This window comes from Ochotona princeps, chromosome 13 (assembly GCF_030435755.1).
Source record: "Ochotona princeps isolate mOchPri1 chromosome 13, mOchPri1.hap1, whole genome shotgun sequence".
NCBI classification, from domain to species: domain Eukaryota; kingdom Metazoa; phylum Chordata; class Mammalia; order Lagomorpha; family Ochotonidae; genus Ochotona; species Ochotona princeps.
In genome coordinates, this window is record NC_080844.1 from 56644692 (window position 1) to 56667008 (window position 22317).

Consider the following 22317-nt stretch of genomic DNA (forward strand, 5'->3'; position numbering starts at 1 on the left):
AACCCTGCACTGGGCCTAACTTTGAGAGAAGGGTCCACACAGACGGCACATTCAAAGCAGCAGTACAGGTTACAGTTCACGCAGGTTCAGCTGGAGCCTGTCTGAGCTGAGCAAGGGGCTCAGCCGCACTGATCTTGAGCTGAACACACGCTGTGATGAGCACAGGGAACAGGGACATTCTGGGTGTTGGGTTCAGCAAATTCAAGGACTTGGTGTAGCATAAAGTAGGAGAGAGATTCTGAGAAGGCAGTGGGGAAGTGATGAACTGCTTCAAAAGGCACCATCTTGTGGTTTGTCATTAAGGTGTAGGTTGGATATATTTCTTTTAAAGCATAAAAACCCTTTTTATGTTACTGTGAAAGCTTTGTGAAGTCGGCAGTGGAGTTAAAGTTAGACTACTCTTCAGATGTGTCTTGCTTTGTTGTTTTGTCATTGATGTCCATTAAACTTGGAGTTTGTACTTAGAGAATTATCCGGGCTTGTGCCTGAAGGCCAGATTTGATGGCATGATTCCATTTTATGGAAGAAATCACTTTGCCTGCCATTCCGCTTTTGTCATTAAAAGTTGCTTCTTTAATGTATTTCTTTCCTTAGACTTCTGTGTTAAATCGCCACTGAATGTGCTGTCAAGAAATAGTTTGGAAACGTCTACTTGTAAAATGACAGAGCCATTTAACTTCGAGAAAGCTGAAAGCAAGCTTCCTTCACGGGATTCTCTGAGGAATCCCGGGCCACACCACAATCATCCAACTTTCAGGTTAAAAAGCCCAGAGACAATAAACAAAAAGAACAGCTTTTTGCTTGGTGAGCAAACCAAGCAGTTTCTGGCTAGTCAGGACGATGGTTCCACGTCTTCAAACACTAATGGCATCAGTGGAGAAGCGGGAACCAGAGGAGACCTGAAGACACCGCCCACAGGTGAGTGCAGACCGTGGCCTTCTTCCTGATTCTAATGGTTTCTAGCACTTTCACACGTCTATATGACTGAACCAGAGAGCTGTAAACACAGCACTCAAGTGACTACAACCTGTGGTATTTGCGTTTCATTATTAATTTAGAAGGGAAACCCAGATTGTAATTACCTTTGGTTTGTTTAATTACAGATTTCTGGGGGAAAATATCTGCAGAAGAGCCTTTTATTTTCCCTTCACAGAGAATTAAACTCAGTGAAGGTGCAAGTATTAGTATCTGTATAGATACGTCCAGAGATGTAGTAGGCACACACATTGGCTTTCTTGTGTGTGTTCCCAAGATTGTATTTTTTTAAATACCTTGCAAAATAGTTGTGTGTAGTAGCTCACAGAGCTATGGACTCCTGTGTCTAAGATATGGCCCAGTTGCTGTGAGTTCTCATTCCTTCAATCCTGATTCTAAAAAGTCTGCTTTGAAAGGGGGCTGGGTCCTGCTGGAATTGAGCCTCCTTGAATGTTTATGAGCTGTGATGTGATCTTTCAGCACTGAGGTGATGTGCTCCTCAGCATGTGGCTATTTGCTGATGGTTTCCAACCGTGATCGGCCTGTCTTGTGCATGCTGATTGTACACGGGAGCTACACAGCACAGTGGCTGACCTGTTAGTGCCTTGAAGCTGCACTCAGGGCAGAATGTCTACCTGGGTCAGTGGGCAGTGTGCTCTTCATTACCATGCACTTGCAGTTAAGCAAACAAAACCCAGAAATGCCCATTTCAATTTAAATGTCCTTGGTGGAGCAATGAAAACGATTCATTTCTTTCTGACTTGCTCCTCTGCACAGGGATTTTTTAGTGTTTTTTGTAATGAATGGGCATTGCCTCCTTGTGGAAAAGCAAGGTGATGATTTGCATTGTGACCAGAGGAAGCATTTATCTTGCATTATCCTTTGTGCTTGGAAAGAGTGACAGAGTGGTTCTTCAAGCAGAGTCTAGCCAGCATTTTGTGAAAACAAGAGTACGTCTGTCACTTCAAGGACAACCACTGCCAGTACTTTATCGCTGATGATAAAATTGGAGCATCAGAGAAAATGAGGGTTTTTGGAAGCTGGTGTCTGCCATGGGGAGTTCCTGAGCTCCCCCATGCTTGGGCTTTTCTGGTGGCCTGTGCCAAAGTCAGCAGCTTCCTCCTGGTCAAGCATGGGTGGCAGGCCCAAGCACTCGGGCCGTCTTACACTGCTTTCCCAGGTGCATTAGCAGGGAGCCAGATCGAAAGCTGAGCCAATCAGACTCCAAGTCCCAGTTGATGGCACATTTCAGCTTACTTTGCCACACCCCAACATCAGCTCCCAGTCAGTGGGCTGTAGCATGACTGCATGGAAAGCTCATTGATATGGCCTTAGAGTCCACACTGTAACTTTTTTTCTTTTCAAAGATTTGTTTTTTATTGGAAAGGCAGATCAGATTTACAGAGAGATGGAGAGGTAAAGAAAAAGATCTTCTATCCACGTGGTTCAATCCTCCAGTGGCCATAACGGCCGGAACTGAGCCAATCAGAAGCCAGAAGCTTCTTCTGGGCCTCCCACATGGTTACAGGATCCCAAGGCTTTGGACCATCTGTCACTGCTTTCCCAGGCCATAAGCAGGGAGCTGGATGGGAAGTGGAACAGCCGGGACACGAACCACCATCCATAGAGGATCCTGGCTCTTGCAAGATGAGGGTTTAACCATTAAGCCGTTACGTTAGGCCTGTGACTTTTCATCTGCCGCTTGCATTTTGGTGTGACGTGGAAATCTTCACAGTTATCTGAGACGCCTCTGTTTTGCAACTGCGTAATTTTCTAGTCTCCTGGTAAGCCAAACATTAAACATACGGACAAAGAGGAGACGCTGTGCTCACTATGATTTTATTATGACAATTATGTTAACAAGTAAAACATTTTGGTTTTAGGTAAATGAGTATGTTCAAATTTAATTTTCAGAAATACGGTAAATTTCAACAGGCATAAGCCACGTAAGTGAAAACTGCTTGGGCTCCTGGGTAAGAATTTTTTAAGAATGTGAAGATGTTCTTGAGTTCAAAAGGCGGGAAAATAACCATGTTACTGAATGAGTATAAGTCTGCGTTGTGAGGTGTAAAGCAAAATACTCAAGAAGCTGTCAGGTCCTTATTTTCCCTTAGGATAAGGGTGTTGCCTGTTGATGTATAGCTGTAAAGTGATTAGGATGTAAACCCGGTTTTTTTGAATACTACTTAGTTATGCTGTTTTTTTTAACATTAAGAATAATATTTGGAGCTTTATTAGGATTTGTAATTTTGCTTCCCAGGGAACTCACTGTCGCCTCTCACTGCTAGAAATAACTCACCATCCAAAGAAGTAAGTACTTGAAGGTTAATTAAACCTTTTGCATTTTTGTTTAGGTACAAGAGTTTGAATGTGTTTTTGAACTGTGCTAATAAAGAAGTATTCAATTTGTAGGTATGGCTCAAGGTCAGACTTTGTTTTCTTCAACCTGTGAACTTAAAAGATAAGCATTTCTTTTTAGTTACAGTCAAGTGCAGTTGAAAAAAAAAACCAGATCCTGAGAGGCCTGTGCCCAGTGTCTCCCAGGGGTGACATGTGGCAGAACTGGGGTGTCCCTCCCAGCTGCAGCTGGGACACTGACATTAACATGTTCAGGACGCAGGGTGGTCCCTCACTTCAGGGTGGGGGTCCGGGGGGACCCTCTGTGCCTTCTTAGAGCCTCACCTACCTGCCTTTGGGGCTGTCTCCCCCCTCTCAATCTCAGACACCCACTAATTTCATAATCTGTATTTCCACAATTTGGTCATTTTTAAGACCATTGTATAAGTGAAATCAGAAAGCATTTAAGCTTTTGAAATTGACTTTCTTACTGCATTTAATTGTTTAAAGATTGATACAGGTTATTGTATGTATCAATAGTTTGATCTTTTCTATTGCTAAGTAGGTCTACCTGCTACAGGAGAGCTCGGTTTAAGGATTTGCCCTTTAAAGTATATTTGGCTTGTGTCCACTTTGGGCTACTGAAAAACTGCAGTACAGGGTTTTATGTGGTATGGTTAAGTAAAGAGAGTAGATGCATTTTTCTCTTTTTAAGAAACCACTTGACTATTTTCCAGAGTAACTAAACCATTTTACATTTTCACCAAGAGTGTATATGATATATATTTGATGCTGTTAACTATTTTTATTTTACTCATTGTTCAAAGTGTGGACTGATACCTCATTGTGCTTTTAATTTAATACCTCAGTATGGCTTTACCTGTCCCTAGTGGGTAACAGTGTTGAGCTTCCATCCATGTACTTTTCATCTGCATTTCCTCTTGTGTAAAATGTTTGTCTTTTGTCCATGTCTTATTGGATTTTTTTTTTACTATTGAGTTTTCAGGATTCTTCATATGTTTCAGTTACTACTTAATCAAATATGTGTTTGGCAATTTTTTTTGCTGGTATGTAGTGTTTCTGTCTTTACTAAAGAAAAATTTTAATGGGTGCAGTTGATCAATTTTTGACTGGACTAAATGGACTATACTTTTAACTTCGAGTTCTCAAACTCTATTTGTACTAAATCTCCCCCAAATGGTATTTTTTTAATGTTTCAAAGTTTTACATTTCTCATTAATGCCTTGATCTGTTTTGCCTGTTACTTCGCCTGTGGTTGTTCAATTGATCTAGAGTCATTTGCTAAAAATATTCTTTCCTCTCCTCACCAGTTCCACAGTCTTGAGGACTAGAGTTTATAATCTTGAGATTGGGTAGAGTGATTCTTCCCACATATCCTCTTAGAGTTATCCTACATGTATTTCCCTTAAACAGATCATTTAGAACACATCTTGCCAAGGTGTTCTTTTGTTTTTGTTTTTTGATGATGTTTACATAGTTGAGAAGGACGGACACCCATGTGAACCATTGATCATGCTGGGAACCATCAAGGAATTGGGGAAAGTGGATGAGACAGTTGTTTCCCATTTTTTTTTCTTCCTGCATCTGGAGGAAGGGAGGAGAGAAGGGGAGAAGATTGCTTCCAGCAGTCCTAACGCGTTGGTACCCGGGGTAGGGGCCAACCACTCAATGTTATCCTAGGGTCCCCAATGTGGAGCATATTCCAAGGGTGCTCCTTACGTGGTTTTCATAGTTTTGAGGTGTTGTTGATTTCATTGTTCCAAGGTTGAGGAAATCCTTCCAGGCTCTGTTGGCTGACATAGTCCACCACAGGGTCTCCACTCACCCAGATGCTTGGCTGGGAGAGTTGTCCAGTTTGTTCTGCCACCCATGGTACTGGATGTTCTCTGTAGGCCTCAATGAGCTATCATGTTCCCCATGTGCATCTGGACATGCTGTCCACTGCACAGGCTTCAGCAGTTGAGGAGGCTGAGTAATGATACATGCGTTCCTTGAGCAGACCACAGATCCTGTGATTTTCCCTGTGGTTGGAGTTTTGAGATCAGCAGTCCAGTTGTGGGGGCAGAGGTCCCCAAAGAAACCTCACCAGAGGTGACCCCAGACCTGACTCCTGTGTGTGTCAGCCAGTGTAGGGTCCGGCTCAGTCCGTCATCAGTTCTGTGGGAAACAGTGTCCTCCTCCTTACCCAGGGAGCAAATGTGTCCCCCTACCCTGTGGGCCCTTTCTGGTACTACACCAGTGAGAAAGACTTGAGGCTCCCCATTATAGTCTTGTCAGTAGAGTTCAGGCATCCACTCTACTTTTGCTGCTGGGATCAGGGTGCAACTGCAACTGTGATGTTTATCTGGAGGGGAATCCGTTAACTAGTGAGATCTCTGCCTTGTTGGCCTAGCCCTTTCCTGGTCCTGTGGCTGGAGGGAGCAGATTTTTCAGTGAGAGTTTTAATTGGCACCACCATTTGATGTTTCTAAATTGCAACCTTCTACAGCACCTATTCTGGGATATTAGGCAAAATGAAAACCCAGAGAATTTGCCAACATGTTCCTCCCCTTTTTTTTTAAATCAGAAGTTTCCTTGTTCAGAGTCCTCTTACACTTGTTTTGTATATAAATTGAGAACATTTTGTGCTTTGTGGAATAGGGAAAAGTACATTTACTCTGTATCACCACAAGAGGGAATCACAAGTGTGTTTAAAAGAGGAAGTGATACTGAATTCTAACTCTGCTCTTTGTTCCTAATAGAAGCCCAGCAGCAACGTACCTCCCACAAAGTCCAAAAAGGTGCACAAAGTTTCTGAGAATTCTTTGTCCATCAGTAACCCGGCACTCTTCAACTCCTTAGGGCCTCCTGTTCGGTCCACAACTTGCCATCGCTGTGGCCTGTTTGGTAAGCATCTTGTCTTGGATGCCTGTGGGCTTATTCTGCATGTTTGGGCAACATCTTTATTACGATGAATTTTAAGCCTAGAAAGTGTAAACATAAGTGTATGCGCGTGTGGGTGTTATCTCTCAGCCACAGTAGCTGTCAAGCTGCCAGCTGTTTCTCTTCCTGCTTCCGGTGGGTGCTCTCTCACCTGTTCAGGTGAAATTAACAGACAGTGAACTGCAGAAACTCACAAACCCCACCAAAACACGGGGCATGTTTCTCATGTCCTTCCCAGCCACCATACCCTTAGAGGCAAATGCTGCTTTCTTCACTATAAATTAATTTTGCCTGTCAGAGTTTCATATAAACAAACCATATGATATAAACCCTTTTATGTAAAGTCTATTTCCTTTAGAATACTTTTTTTTGAGATTAATCCATGTTGCATCGTGTCAGTTATTTTTGTTCATTGCCAAGTAGCGTTCCATTGTAAGGTTATACCACAGTGTGCGCTTTTTTTTTTTGGTGGATAAAATTATATGTGTTCACCCGGTGCCATGTCAGCACAGTTAAAATGCTCTTCAGGTGATGAACATTTTGATTATATGCAGGATCAGGCTGTTAGGAATAGAGCTATGTAAATGTTTTTATCCAGGTCCTTGTGTGGCCATATCTCATTTTCCTGGGTACATACCTAGCAACAGAATTGCTGAGTCTAAGGGCAGGTGTTAACTTGAGATCGCTTTCCAGGGTGTGTTTGCTTTTGACATTCCCCCTGCTGGCTGAGTTCTGCTTGGCCTTTGGTGGTGTTGGTGTTGTTCAGTTGTAGCCCTCCTCAGGAGTGGGAAATGGCGTCTCCTGAGCTTCTCCTGACCAGTGAGCTTGAGCAGTTTTTCATGTGCTTGCTAGTTATTTAGATAATTTGTTTTTTTTTTCCTTTCAAAATTTGAAAGTGTTCCCTTGGGTTTAACATTTTTGCTTGGAATTTACTTTTGTTCTATTTGAAAGGCAGAGACAAATGGACAAGGAGAGAGTTCTGAGGGCTGGTTCACTTCCCAAACACCTGTTAACAGCCCAGCTTCACCCAGGCCGAGGAGTGAAGGCTGGGAGTCTGTCTGGGTCTTGCACAGGTGTGCCTGTTTACAGGAGCAGGGAACTGAGCTGAAGGCACAGGAGACAGGACTCAGCCCGAGCGCTCTGATACGTCCTGAGGCGTCCTCAGCGGCAGCTTGACCAGCCCAGCGCTCCTGCCTTCCAGTTTCCTTTAGGATAGAAGCTTTAGAGGCCTGCCCAGTTTTTGTTGTTGTTGTTGTTGTTGCTGTGTCTTTATTTCTTTATTTGTCTTAGATAAACAGATACTGACGGATATTTTAAAATTTTTATTTTTGATGATGTTTACATAATTGATCAGGGTAAGAACACTCAAGGATCAGGGGAAAGAGAGTGAGACCATTTTTTACACATTTTCCTTTTTCCTTCCTGTATCTGGGGAAGGGAGGAGTACAAGGGGAGAAACCATGCCAGCTTTCCAACCACCTCAGCACCGGAAATGGGGAGTAGCCACCCAATATAATCCCAGGGTCTCCGTGGTAGAGTGTTTTCTGAGGGTTCTGCTCCAGTGGCTTCGATGGTTCTGAGATGCTGCTGCTCTCACTGCTCCAAGAACGAGGAAATCCCTCCAAGGTCAGTTGACTGACATAGTCCACCTCAGAGTCTCCATTCAGCTAGAAGTTTGCTGTCAAGCCTCACTGGGGTAGTTGATCAGTTTGTTCTGCCTTCCTTTCTCTGCATAGCAATGGATGCTGCAGCCCAGCCCTGCCCTGCCCACCACACACTCACACACACACTCACAGGGGGAGCTGCAGCCCAGTCAGAATGACCCCTCCCCAAATCCCCCACAGGACCGGTCCCTAGCTCTGGTTCCTATGCCTGCCAGTGGACTGGTCCAGTCTGCCCCACATCCCATTCAGATCTCATAAACATCATTGGGCACTGAAGCTAATTCAAACCAGCCAATTCCACCCTCCAGTGGATGCCAGTGGATGCCAGTGGATGCCAATGCCTGTCCAGCCATGCCCACCCCCATCCCTGGTTCTCATGCTCACTGGTGAGACTTGCAGTCCACTGATGGATTCTTTTTTTCCATTTTTATTTTATTTTTGACTATTTACATAGTTAATTTGGGTAAAAAGGTTCAAGGGCTATAGGAAAGTGGCTAAGACTATTATTTCCACATTGTTTCCTTCATGTGTCTGAGGTAAAGGGGGATATTGAGGGAGAAGCCCCACCCAGTTTCCCACCCACCCCAGGTCCTAGATGTGGGGCATGCTCCAAAATTCTTGCTCAAGTGGTTTTGATAGTTCACCAGTTATGAATCACTGCCAATCTCGCCACTCCAAGCATGATGAGGTTAGAGTCTCCGTTTGCCCAGTTTTTCACTGCCAACATATAGTTGAGGTGGTTGGTTGACTTGTTCTGTCTTCTGTCTTTTCTTGGTTAGGGTTCTGAGTCCGGCATTTCATTTCAATTGGGGAGATCCCCAAAGAAACTTTGTCTGAGGTGTTCCCAGACCAGATTCTTGTATGTACTAGCAAGTACCGGGCCTGGCACAGTCCATCGCCCTAATCAGCTGGTGGGTTGCAATTGCTGGGTTGGTTCTGTTTTCAGCCCTGACTTCCACTGGAACCAATTGGTGTTGTAGTCCAGCCTAGTTCTGCCTAGCACACACTCGGCCCTCACATAAACCAGTGGGAGCTGCAGCCTAGTTGGAGCAACCCACAATAACCCCCACCAGGCCCGTCCCGTACCCTGGTTTGCCAGTATGTGTAGCAAACTAGTCCAGTCTGTCCCACATCGCATTCGGCTCTTGTACATGTCGATGGGCATTGAAGCCTAGTTCCATCTAACTAGCCCGACTGTCCAGCCCTCATGGATGCTATTGAGTGCCTCTCTGTCTAGCCACCTCAGCCCCTGTCCTGGTTTTCATGCCCTCCAGTGAAAGTGGTAACCCAAGAGGGAAGAGCCCACTATTTCCCTCCCAGGTCTCTGTCACTCCCGGATCATGCACTCTCAGGCGGTTCTGTGGTTTGACTTGACAGAATTAGCCCCCTGTGCCAGCTTCTGACAGTTGATGCTGTGGATAAGCCCAAACAACCCTCACCCACTCTGTTTTTTTTTTAAAGATTTTATTTGTTTTATTACAAAGTCAGATATACAGAGAGGAAGAGAGACAGAGAGGAAGATCTTCGATGATTCACTCCCCAAGTGAGCCGCAACGGCCTGTGTGCACCAATCTGATGCCGGGAACCAGGAACCTCTTCCAGGTCTCCCACGCGAACCCTCACCCACTCTAATTTATGCTTGCACCAGTAGGAATATTTGACCCAGCTTGACTTTTCCCTGATGGAGTCCACATGAGGCACACAGGTGTTGGAGCCCTGCTTAATCTGGTCTGCCCCCATCCCAGCTCAGTGGGAGTAGCTGTCCAGCAAGGGAACTCCCCCTTTACTCCCCGTGCTGGCTCTGCCCCTTCCCTTCCTGGTTCTCAGGTGTGCTGGTTGGGCACTGTGTTCACATCCAGTACAAGCAACCTCACCTTGGCATTCCATATTGTGCATTGGTTTTTGTCGCGACCAAACCTGCCTTGACCCACACTCTGTTCTGGTGCTTGGATTCTCCAGTGGATGATGTGAACTGATTCAGCCTGGTCTGCCCCCGACCCATGCCAAATGTATGCAGTGGGAAACTTTCCATGGCCTGTCCTGGGCTATTTCCTATCATACTTCTTGCGCTTACCTGCAGGGACTATGTCCTGCCAGAGAAGTTGCCCAGACTCCTGCATCAGAACCTCTCCCAATGCCAGATTTTGCGCATACCAGGGGGTTCATGAGCCAGCCCTACTTAGTTCACCTCCTGTTCTAGCAGGAACAGTGGCTTTTCCTGACTGGCCTTCAACCCAAACTGGTTCTTGCTGTTGAATGTTTCAGCCCAGCCATGGCTCGTCCATACCCACATACAGTTCACACATGGCTCAGTATGGGCTGAGACCTAACCCAGTCCGTCCTACATCTACCTTGATCCTCCAGGACACCAGACGGTGTTAGGGTCTGGCCTGGCTTGGTGCGTCCAGTCCCAGTCCACACTTGCGCTAAGTGAGACTACAACCATATCCTGATCAGAATGCAGCCCCCATTCCAGCCCCGAGCTCCTTGGTGGGAACCTCCACCCAGCTAGGGTGTCCCCTTAGCTCCCCAACCGGGCCTGTTCCCAGCCATAGCTCACATGCATGCTAGTGGTTGCTCTGACTCAGCTTGGCTCAGCTCCTCACCTCTCCCGGCCTCTGCTTTAGACACTGTGGCTTAGCGTCCCTGGATCACGCAGACCAGTAGGAGCAGGAGCCTAGCTTGGCATGACCTGTACTCCATCCTGGTTTCTAGTTTCGCTTGTAGGCTAAGGTTTGCTCAGTCCTGCCCAGTCCACCCCGTTCCATTACCAATCCACACATTAGCCAGCCATTGGATCTACTTTGCCCAATTTGTCCAACCCCCAGGTCTGGACCACATGTTCACCAGCAGGAGCTATGACTCACCAGCAGGTGGAGCCTGGTGCCAAATGGCACACTGGCTGCCCAGGGACAGCTCACCACGTGCACACGGTGGCTGGCTTCTGGGATCCAGGCATGAGATGCCCCGTCCTGAGACCCACCCGCAGCTGGCAGGCTGCAGGAAGTTTAACCCACTGATGAATTCTTGAGCATACTTATTTCATAGGTTTCCTGAGTTTTTCTAAGAGTGATCTCACCATTTGTAAATCATTTGAGTCTGCTTGCACAAGTCTGTTTTCACTTCAGTACAGTTTTGATGCCTTTGATCACTCCTTTGGTAACGTGTGTGATAGGCTGTATTTTAAAAGTTTGAGCTCCCTCTCATGTTCTCATCATTGCAGTCCTTTTTGTCTGCATTGTGGGAGAGCATTCAAAGGGGCCTTAGGCAGAGCTGTTCAGATGCCCACATCACACAATGGGATGCCTGTATTTCATATAACCCCCTTGCTGGCTGAGAGCCATATAGGCCTTATAGGCCATGTTGATGGCTCAAGTGACTAGGTTGCTGCCGCCTCCATGGGAGGCCTGGATTGAGTTCCAGGCTCTGCTTTGGGCTTGGCCCAGCCCCAGTGGTGCAAGCATTTGGAGAGTGAACGAATCTACGTCTATCTTTCTGTTTCTCATTTATATATGTATATATGCATAATTTAAAATATGGTTTACAAAGTATAATGTTAACACCTAATCATAAACAGCACAATTGTGTTTGGTTGGTTTGCTTTCTTTGGTGTGATGAGGAGGGTGATGTTTGACGTATGAAGTCTTTGAAAATGATTTGATGTTGACAAGTGCTTTGGGAGGAAGCATGGGTGCTGATGCAGCCTCTGTCCCTCAGGCTCCCTGAGGTGTTCTCAGTGCAAGCAGACGTACTATTGCTCCACGGCATGCCAGAGGAGGGACTGGTCGGCTCACAGCATTGTGTGCAAACCTGTGCAGCAAAAGTGAGTGCCTCAGATACTCTGAGCGTTAAGAGGTATTTTAAGTTTTGGGGTTACTTTTTTATCCTGATCAAATAAGGTTCCCAGTCAGAGAGACAGGCCACAACTGGGTACAAGTTGTTCCTTTGTACTTGTTTGTTGAGATACTCCAATGTACAACTCTGGAACCAGCAGCTCTGCCAACTTAGTTTTCATGGATACATTTTACCAGGTTATACATATTGAGAGTCACACCTGTGAGTTTTTTCTCCAGTGACTAGAGCTTTATAAGGTCTTACTTTCTATCCTGTATGTTTTCCTGGGACACTCATAGTACATGTTCAGTTGTGATTTTCAGATGCATGACTCTTGTGAGTATGACAGCTACTGGGTCATAAACCTGTTTCACCCCTGACTTCAGAGCCCTGAGTCAGTGCAAGAGGGATCATCTCAGCCCAACGATAAGGAAGCAGCCTTGGAGACTGTCACTGTGCGCCTAGAGCAGCACAGCTGTGCACTCGATGGGGCATCGGGCACTTTGATGGTGGTGTTTAGTTTTTTGTTTTTCTGGTTCTCTCTGAAAGAAGCTGTTTAATTTTTTCATTCTGGATTTTGTTCATTGGGAAGTTGACATAGTTTTCATTTACTGCTCTTTCTCTTGATTTCTGTGGGCTGTGTTTAAATAAGTTGCTTTATTTCAGCTTCCACAAAATTGAAGATACTAAATCATCCTTTGAAACAAAAAAGGAGGAAGTAAAAAATGAGGTAAGGTTATATTTTTACATTATGTCTTTAGAGAGATTTTGAAATGCTCCCTTATAAATCAAGGAAATTTTAGCTAACAGTTATTTTTTTCATTTATTTCTATATTTTACCATGTAGTGTTTAGAAAAACATTTTCTGTTAAACACCTTAGTGATGGGATTTTGTGAGTGTTGGAGGATGCTGAGAATCATTTATTTCCCATGAAGGGCTTGAGATGGCTCCATCTTGACATATGGTCCTTTGGCTGCTTGGGGAGCCGGTGTTGAGCCAGGAGCCAGGAGCTTCTTCAAGGTCTCCCACACGGGTACAGGGTCCCAAGGCTTTGGGCCATCCGTTACTGCTGTCCCAGTCCATAAGCAGGGAGCTGATAGAAAGTGTGGCAGCGGGTATATGAACTGGTGCCCATTTTGGATCCTGATGCTTTGCAAGGGGAGAATTAGCCATTGAGCCATTGAGCTGTTGTGTCAGGGCCCCCAGTTCAGATTTAAAAAGTTTGGTTTAGTTTAGCTGCTGCTACCCTTTGCTTTAGAAAATAAAAAAAAATATTGATAACAAATAAATAAATAGAACCAAAGGTATGGCTTCCTCAGATAATCATTCTTAAAACAAATTTCCAAAAAGAGAACCACACCCTCCCCTCTCCTCCACCCGGTTTGCTTGTTTGCTTTTAACAAACAAGCACCTTATCTTCGTCATCATGTGGAGGTTCTCAGTGCTGTGGCTGCCATGTGGCCGTGACCACTGAGCATCAGTGCTCACCGAGTCCCTGAACGGTCTGGGAGTAACTCAGTGCTATGTTTTCCTAAACCAGAGTGACAGCCCACTTGGCGTTACTACAGAAGCAGCTGCTTGTGCTCAGAGAACAATGGTTTCTGATTTGAAAAGTCTACAGCTCCAGAAAGCCATGGAAGTAAAGGTATTCTTTAATCTCCCCACAGGCAAACGCTCCAAACCATAGAAATATTTCTTTGCTTCTTATTTCTGAGTCTTCGGTGGGGTAGCTACAAAATATGTCTGATTAGCAAAGATTGCAAAGTGTCATTGTGGCTTAGTGCTCGTCTGGAGAGATGCGTGATGGCTTGTGTTCCTCGAGAATCACTGTCTTTTTTTTTTTTTTTTTTTTTTTTGTCTTTGAAAGGGAACAGTTTCAGAATTCAAACACCCTGGTAACTTCCATGTGCAGTTGTACTCTCCTGAAGTTTTGGAATACATGAGCCGACTTTCTGTGAGCTTGAAAGAAACGTATGCCAATGTGGGGCCTGAGGAGGAGTACTTGCCTGTGAAGGGCGAGGTCTGCGTTGCCAAATACACGGTGGATCAGGTAACTTGCGGAGTGCTGTTCAGTACAGTGCTTCAGCAGCCTGAGAAGGCTGCCAGTCCTCCTCGTCCCCCTGGCCTCTGCTCCTTCATGTTCCATGCTTGTTCCCTGTACTCCCCTGGGCCTGGCCCTCCTGAGCCCTGCCTGTGCCTTTCCACGTTGCTGCTTGTGGACTCACAAGAGGCTTAGAAAAACAAAGCTGACTCTTTAATGTCATGCCCCTGAGCAGAACAGGAGCCTCTCGTGTGTCTGTGGTCGCAGCTGGTGACAGGCTGTTTTGGAGTGGAGCATGTTGTGTTGTGCACTTTCAGACCTGGAACAGGGCCGTGGTACGAGATGTGGACTTGCAGCAGAAGCAGGCACAAGTCTTGTACCTTGACTTTGGAAATGATGAAGTCATTCCAGTGAGCAGAATCCGGCAGCTGGACAGCAGGATCGATTTGTTTCCTCCTTGTGTGAGTTTCCTTGTCAGTTCCCAGCAGGTGCCTCAGAGGAGTCGTTAATGCAGTGTTTGCTTGTTATATTCTGCCGTGGTTTGTTTGTTTGTTTTTGTGTTTTGTTTTAACCTGTTGGTGTACCTTCTGTGTAAATGAACACCCAGTGTCCATCGCAGCTCCATTTCTGTCACACCTTACTTAACTAAGTGCTGTCTTGGGTGTAAATGGCCATTTTCAGGCACATCTTTTTAATCTGTTCTTTAAAAACAATCATTTATTTATAACATTATGTAGAAGTGACTCAAATTTGTGTGTAAGTAACAGATAATTACTATCCTTCCATGCATTTCTATCTCTCTATAACGAGAAGTAAGCCAGCTCAGTAATCACTGAGGTGGGACGAGTGATAATTCTACCCAAAGTTGATGATGGATAGTTGGAGGTTTCTGAGTAGCTTTGGTTTTTTTGCATTTTTGTAAAATAATTAATTAGAAGTGTTTTTCAACCTAACCTTCCATAAACAACTCGTACCAAATCTTTCAGGCCATCAAGTGCAGGGTGGCCCATGTTCTCCCCACAGAGGGGAGTTGGAGCAGTGACTGCATCCAGACCATGAAATCACTGTTAACGGAGCAATCCTGCTCGTTAAAGATTGTTGACATCTTATATGAGGAAGAGGCTACCTTTGCTGTTGAGGTTACCCTGTCAAGTTCAGGTAAGATCCAAGTCCGTCTTCTTTTTCAGTTTTGTGCTTAGTGCCGTGTGCTGTCTCGGTGTGTTGTAAGGGGAGACAATAGAAATGTGAAGCAAGGCCACGGCAACTCCCTGCAGTTGTTCCGGGTGTGACAGAAATGTGGTCTGCGCCCTCTCGCACCTGGCAGTTAACAAAGACATGGCATGAGTTCATCAAAGTAGGCAGCTTATAACAGGGCTGGATTCACACCCGGTGTGAGGATAGATGTTTTATCTTTATAATACAGACCACTGAAGTGTCTGCTGCTGCTTTCTGCTCCTTTGTGGAGCAGAAGCCTTGGGTTTCTCCTTCATCCCTCCCTACCATCACTACTTTCTCTTTGAGCAGCCCTGGAGGGAGAGTCTGTGTTTTTCTAGTATGTAGTATGTGGTGTACAAGTTGTGGAAATGAAAATTTTAGAGTACTGTTTTTCATTCTGGCTTCATATCCATTGTTCAATGAATTCTTGGATTATCAGTATTTCCCTAGTTTCCAAGTTACTAGCTGTCTGTTTTTGAAGTCCAACATCATAGATGCTGGTAAAGTGCAGTTAAGCTGCTGTGCAATGTAGTTTAAAATCTGTGTTTTGTGTCTTTCTATGTTTCATGTTATGATTTAGCTTTTGGGTGTTATTTCAGGGAATAACATGATTCATGTTGACTAACCCTTGTTTCAGGCACACTTTGTAAGTCTGGATAAGTAAACTGTGTCTTAAATGTATTCATTGGTGATCTTTCCAAACATGCTTGTGAAGTTTCTTTTACTCAGGCTTATAAAATGAAATCTTACACGTTCTCTCTCCAATTATTTTAAGTGTTTTGCCTCAATGTTTTTTAGTCTGCTTATTTGAAAGAGCATCAGAGAGAGGGGAAGAGTAAGAAAAAGATATCTTATAGCATGCCTGACAGGGCTCCGCATTTGGGCCATCATTTTCTGCCTTCCAAGGCACATTAGCAGGAAGGCAGATTGGAAGCAGAACAGCTGGGACTCAAACAAGCAGTAGCATCACCAGGTGCTGGCATCACCAGCGGTGGCTTAGCCCGCGGTGACACAGTACCATTCCCTATTCCAATTTTTAAATGTAGTCATTGCAAACTATATTTTCTCCAGAGAAACTGAGCTCATTAAATATATACCAGTATGTTAATAGCTATGATCTCAGTCAAGTGTTTGTTTTCTTATATTCATTCTCTAATATTTTGTATGCTGTCTTAATGGAGGTATGTATTTTTCCAACACATTAGGAAAACTCTTAGACCATGTGCTTGTAGAAATGGGATATGGCTTGAAACCCCAAGGACAAAATCCTAAGAAGCCAAGTCCAGATCAAGGTGAGTCTCCAGATTGACTGAACAGTGTAGGGATTGAGTTATTGGAGTGTCCTCTGTCTGAACCAGGAGCACAGCCACTGCACCGAGCAGACTGCGTACTAATCATGGATGTTCTGTACACTTTACGTAAGAAAGATTGGACTTGGCATTCACTGATACTTATTTTCTAAAGGTCTTCTCTGTCTTTTGGACTTCCCTATTATCCACACTGCTCTTTGATAGAGTGGTTTAGACGGATAGCTAATTTGCTCACATTCCTTAGTTAAATGTATCTTTCTTCCTTGCTTGGGTTTCATCAGTAAGGAAAAGGAATAAATTTTTGTTTTTAAAAGATGTATGTATGTTTATTTGAAAGGCAGATTTTTACAGGCACAGGCAGAAGATTAGCTTGCCGCATTACTGGGCTGGCCCCAGGAGTGCCTAGCCCTCTTGTTTTGCTTTGCTTTCTTTCTTTGTTTCTTTTGTGTTTAGATTAGCGATAGAACCAATAGATTTTTGCCATGGATATTACGAAAATACTTATTTAAAATGCAGAGACAGGTATTTTACCAACTGCAGCCAAATGGTCCCAAATGGAGACCATTGTCTCAGTGAAATGAGCCAATCCCCAAAGGACAAATATCATAGTGTTCTCTCTAATGTAAGACAATCTCCACTGAAAATACAAAGCAACAAGTAAAGGTAAATAAACATACACTTGTAATCTCACAATTGAAGGATATAATGCAGACCAGAATCCCAGGAATCAAAGAAAGTTGGCAAATGCATCTGTACTACTTAATAAAAATAGGCTCCCAGTGAAACTTCTAAATATACCTAGACCACAAAATGTTAAACTTTCTACCATTGCCTGTACCATCAGTGTCATGGCCCACATGCAAAGCAGAAAGTTGGAGTCAAGAGTATCTCACCACAAAATACAAGGGTTAGTGGGAGGTGGAGAGGAGAAAGGGATGGGGAGAGGGAAGGGAGGAAGCCCTATGTCTGCAAATTTGTAAAAATGGATAATAGGAATTATAAAAAGATTAATAAGAGAACCAATAATTTTGCCATCAGCATTTTGAAAAATGTATTTAAAATGCAGAGACAGAGGTAGAGGACAGAGGGACATAAAGAGATGTTCTGTTTTCTGGTTTACTGGCCAGATCGCTGCAACAGCCAGGGTTGGGACAGGCCAAAGTGAGGAACCAAGGGTTGGGACATCTGCTGCTGCCTTTCCAGGCACATGAGTAGGAACCTGAATCAGAAACAGAGCAATGGGACTTCAGTGGTCCTCTGAAGGGGACGCCAGTGTCACGAGCAGTGCAGGAGCCTGCTGTATAGCCTTGGCTCTTGGCATCAGCATTTTTCTTACAGCCTAGTCCAATACATTGTTTTTAGATTGTTTTTGCATTAGCTTGCTCTTTTACCAGTTACTTTAGGTGTAGACATAACGTTATTGTCTATTTGCTCATTCATCCCAAGTTGATACTAATTTAATAATATCATGCTTGGGTACATCCTGTTCCAGTAATAGGCCTTCTCTCATATTTCCCACTGCTTGTTCTTATTGGTTCCCAAATACCTTTTGTGTATTTTTTCTTTCCCTACCACATCGCCTTGGTTCGGAAATCCTCCTCATTCATGGACAATTGAAGCAACCTTATGATGTTACCATTACCCTCCTGTGTGTGTGCTTCCTGTGTGACAGCTCTGCTGAAGACTCAGCTGTTAGAAATTCTTTGCCATCCATAGGAGAAAACCAAGAATTGATAGTCTATTTGTACCGGTCATGGTTGGAACTCTTGAGTATAGATAGTGCAAAGTAAAGAAAAATCAATAAAACTAGGTTTCAAGAAATAGAGTGGGAAACCGTGATGGGAAAGTGTTGAGAGTACTGATGTGGAGGCACAGGAGAAGGAGTAGAGAAAGTGAGTGTATACGCTGTGGGATTGCCTTCGTGAAGGTCATCTTGCTAAGGTCAGCACAGAGGAGATGGGAAGATGAGAGAAGTGAGGAAGAAGTGGTACATCGCTAAGCCTGGCTGCGACTCTTACTTCACAGTCAGATCTGTGCTCCTGTCCCACCCCGGATGTTGGCCAACTATCAAGCTGAGCCCTGGAAACCAGGTTGTACATCCTGATAGTGCGTGCCTCCTAAGGGCCTGCAGGCCCAGCAGGCCCAGCTGTGCCTGCCACTGAATCGTGCACTGCTCTTTGCAGGCATCTCCTGTAATCTCCTTTATCACATCCTAATTCTTGATCTGAGCATCTCCTGTCTCCTACAAGATCTGGGACTTCTAGGAGAAAATACTGGTCTGTGGCATTACATAGCTTGGCCTCTGACATACACAGGTGCTAAGTTCTACATTCCAAAAAGCTGCAAAAGCCTTTAGTAGGGATTCTGATATCCGAGAGAGACCACCAAGACTACCAACTTACGTGTTTATACCTGAAGAAATAGAGGCTGCCGGTACAGGGCGCTACCCTAAGACCCAGGATGTAGAGCACTTGGCACTAGTGCAGCATTCTTCCTGCTTGGCGACCTTCCCTGTCAAACAGCAGGGGGCGTATTGGTCCCATTGTTGACCTTTCCTTTCACCTTCTTCCTTCTTTGCTTGTTGAATTTTATGTTTTTAAAACATTTTTTTTTAATGTCTTTCTTGGGCCTGGCGTGGTAGACAAGTGGCTAAAGTCCTTCCCTTGCATTCACTGGGATGCCATATGGATGCTGGTTCATGTCCCAGCAGCCTCACTTCTCATTCAACTCCCTGCTGTGACCCAGGAAAGCAGTGGAGGACAGCTCCAAAAGCCTTAAGACCCTGCACCCGCGTGGGAGACATGGAAAAAGCTCCTGGCTTCTGGCTCCAGATGGATCAGCTCAACTCTGGCCATTGCAGCCACTTGGGGAGTAATCAGTGAATGGAAGGTCTTTCTGTCTCTGCTCCTCTCTGTATATCTGACTTTCCAAAAAAAAAAAATCAATATATATATATATATATATATATATATATATATATATATATATATATATTTTAAAAGCCTTTCTCTGCCTTTCATACCTTGAGGTCACCGACTTTCCCCTGGTTAGTATTTGGGTGTTATCTGCCTCAATGGAATTTCTAATGTGATTTGGAAAATCCCTGGTAATGCCCTACCTAAGAGGTCATTCGCAAGTACCTGTATACTGTTGCTTTTGGTGACCTTTCAAAGTTTCCCCTTGGCCTGAGGAGCATTTTCTTTATAATTTGAGCAATTATGTTTTTCTTATTCCTGAGTAATGCAAGTTGACCCTTATTTTGTCTGAATACTATCATCTTTAATTCTTTCAGGCAATAGCTTTTCTTTGACTATCTAGATTCTGGTAGATTGGTGCCATGATCTCTCTCTAATCTTGTTGTTGAAAACAGGTTCCTTGGGGAGTGACCAGTGCATGGAATATCTTCCTCTGTGTCTCTCCTTTGAAATGAAGATATACAGAGAGGAGAGACAGAGAGGAAGATGTTCCATCCGCTGATTCACTGCCCAAGTGGCCACAATGGCCGGAGTTGAGCTGATCCAAAGCCAGGAGCCAGGAACTTTTTCCAGGTCTCCCACGTGGGTGCAGGGCCCCAAGGCTTTGGGCCATCCTCAACTGCTTTCCCAGGCCTCAAGCAGGAAGCTGGGTATGAAGTGGAGTCACAGGGATTAGAACCGGCACCCATGTGGGATCCTGGTGCGTGCAGGTGAGGACTTTAGCGCTAGGCTATCTCGCTGCCCACCCTCCTCCCCCGCAAAATAAATCTTTAAAAAACAAAACAAACAAGCAGAAACAGGATCCTTGGTAACTTGGAATTCTGTAGGCCTTGTAATTCTGCAAGTTTTCTTACATTCTCAGCATTCTTATATTCAGTAGTCTTGAAGCCTTCCCTTCAGACTTTTCTTGAGCCATTTTTCAATCTGCTTTCCTTGTTACCTGTATTGCTTTTCCTTTTTAAACTGTTTAATGCATTTAAAAATTTTTTGCATTAATAATTAAACTTTACAACATTACCATAATAAGTCCTATGGGATTTATCTTTTTACTGTAGAATGACTTCTAATTGGATGTGGTTTGGGGTTAGTAGCATGAAAGGGTAGTTGTTCCAAATATGTTTTCTTTAACTTCTTCAGAAACTCTAAAGAGTGTATCATCAGATTTTTTCATTACATCTGAGTTTTTTTATGTTGCTGATTTTCTCTCATGGGTCTAGTATAGCTTTTTGGTAATGTTGAAAATGTGTTATAAGCATTTTTCACTTGGAGAAAGAAACTCCATGGGCTGTTTGCCATCTTCCAGAGACCTTGCCCAGTTGCAGCCAGCTGTTTTTGTTTTTGTTTTTTTTGTTTTTGTTTTTTTTTGACAAAAACACAGGAGAGAGAGAGAGAGAGAATATCTTCCATCTTAGTGGTTCACTGCCAAATGCCAGCGCCAGATGGAGGTGGCTGTGCCAGGCTGAGGGTAGGAGCCCAGCTTTTTCCAGGTCTCCTGTGTGGTTACAGGGAGCCAAGCACTTGTGCATATTCTGCTACTTTCCCAAGTGTATTTGTAAGAAGCTGGATTGGGACTGGGGCGGTTGGATCTCAAACTTGGGCCCATATGGGATGAATGCATCACAGGTGTTCACTTTGCCTGTTAGACCACGATGCTGGCTTTTATGCTGTCTTTTACAAGATGACTAGAGTGTGTGTAACTCCTTAAGCTTACTTTTAAACACACCAAAGTGCTTATTTTTTCATCTTCTGACAAGGTGATCCTGAAGATGTTGGAAAAATGACAGTTGAAAACAAAATTGTTGTTGACAGAAGTGACCTTATCCCCAAAGTGCTAACCTTGAATGTAGGTGATGAATTTTGTGGTGTGGTTGCCCACATCCAAACGCCAGAAGACTTCTTTTGTCAACAATTACAAAGTGGTCGTAAGTACATTTTCCTGACTTGTATCAAGATACTATATTTTAAGAGACTCAACATGCAGAAACAAAGATGCAGTACAGACGTGTATTCCTTTTGTTTAAGATGTGGTCTATATCAACAGATAAACTTGCTGAACTTCAGGCATCCCTTAGTGAGTACTGTGGTCAAGTGTCTCGACGCTCTGATTTTTATCCAACCATTGGTGATATATGTTGTGCCCAGTTCTCAGGTAAGAAAGAGTGTGACTGAATTCTATACTTAAAGTTTAGTAAAAACAGTTGAAGTAAAACCTGAAGTGTATGCTGAGTGCAGTTGACACTTGAGTAATAGAGTGCACCTGCTACGGTCTTATCAGAAGGTTAGTCACGTTAAATGTAAGGGCTCAGGACTCGTGACTGTCAGGGATGGCGGTGGTAAAGGAGCCCTTTGGGATCTGGAGACTGGCAAAGATTCTGTGTCTATAAATGCTCTATGCCTGGGTGGAACCTCCCAGGTTGTTCCTGGGAATTTCAGGTTTTGGGATTTTCATGGCTGTTTTGTTTTGTTTTGCTTTGAATAGCAGGAAGGCCTGGCAGCACAAAGCTTTCATGGCTTGGCCATTGGTAGCTGCACAAGTCTTACCATGTGGTAACCAGGTTTCGTTATCTCTGCTGAAGGGAGAGGTTCCAGTAAACAGGTTGCTTGACTTGATTGGGTTCTGGTTGGCATGTAATTTGTAGTGCTCTGAAATTTGTCCTGCTTGCCTAGAGCTGGTTCATGTATGTATCAAGACCTTGGGGGCTGATACAATCAGGATGTGTTCTCTGTCCTAATGAGCCATCTGTTGCAGAGGAAAGGCATATAAATTGGTAATGAAAACATATGACATCATTATGACAACATATGACATAATTGAGGGAGTAAGCCTTTAACAAAGGTTACATTTTAGGAGTTGATGTCTTCTAAGTCAAAGTAGCAGTGTTAGTAAACAAAGTTTATCAGGTAAAGCCTGATGTTCTGTTTTAGAGTAGAATCTACAAATGACCACCACTGTGGTGGACAGGAAAAGTTACTGTTGATGTCCACACTGGAGAATCCTTTGCAGTTGAGTCTTTCTTTTCAG

The 22317-nt window shown here is 44.1% G+C and overlaps 1 protein-coding gene across 1 annotated transcript in view; it reads left to right on the forward strand.

Moving 5' to 3' along the window:
- The window catches only part of TDRD1 (tudor domain containing 1), a 46335-nt gene that overhangs the window by 9261 nt on the left and 14757 nt on the right, over positions 1-22317 (forward strand). Inside the window, exons 3-14 of the mRNA XM_058671095.1 lie at positions 595-918; positions 3236-3285; positions 6075-6219; positions 11637-11742; positions 12420-12483; positions 13295-13399; positions 13622-13804; positions 14113-14256; positions 14782-14953; positions 16216-16302; positions 21050-21217; positions 21337-21444. Coding sequence (XP_058527078.1) covers positions 595-918; positions 3236-3285; positions 6075-6219; positions 11637-11742; positions 12420-12483; positions 13295-13399; positions 13622-13804; positions 14113-14256; positions 14782-14953; positions 16216-16302; positions 21050-21217; positions 21337-21444 — 1656 coding nt within the window. The remainder of the gene's footprint in view (positions 1-594; positions 919-3235; positions 3286-6074; positions 6220-11636; positions 11743-12419; positions 12484-13294; positions 13400-13621; positions 13805-14112; positions 14257-14781; positions 14954-16215; positions 16303-21049; positions 21218-21336; positions 21445-22317) is intronic.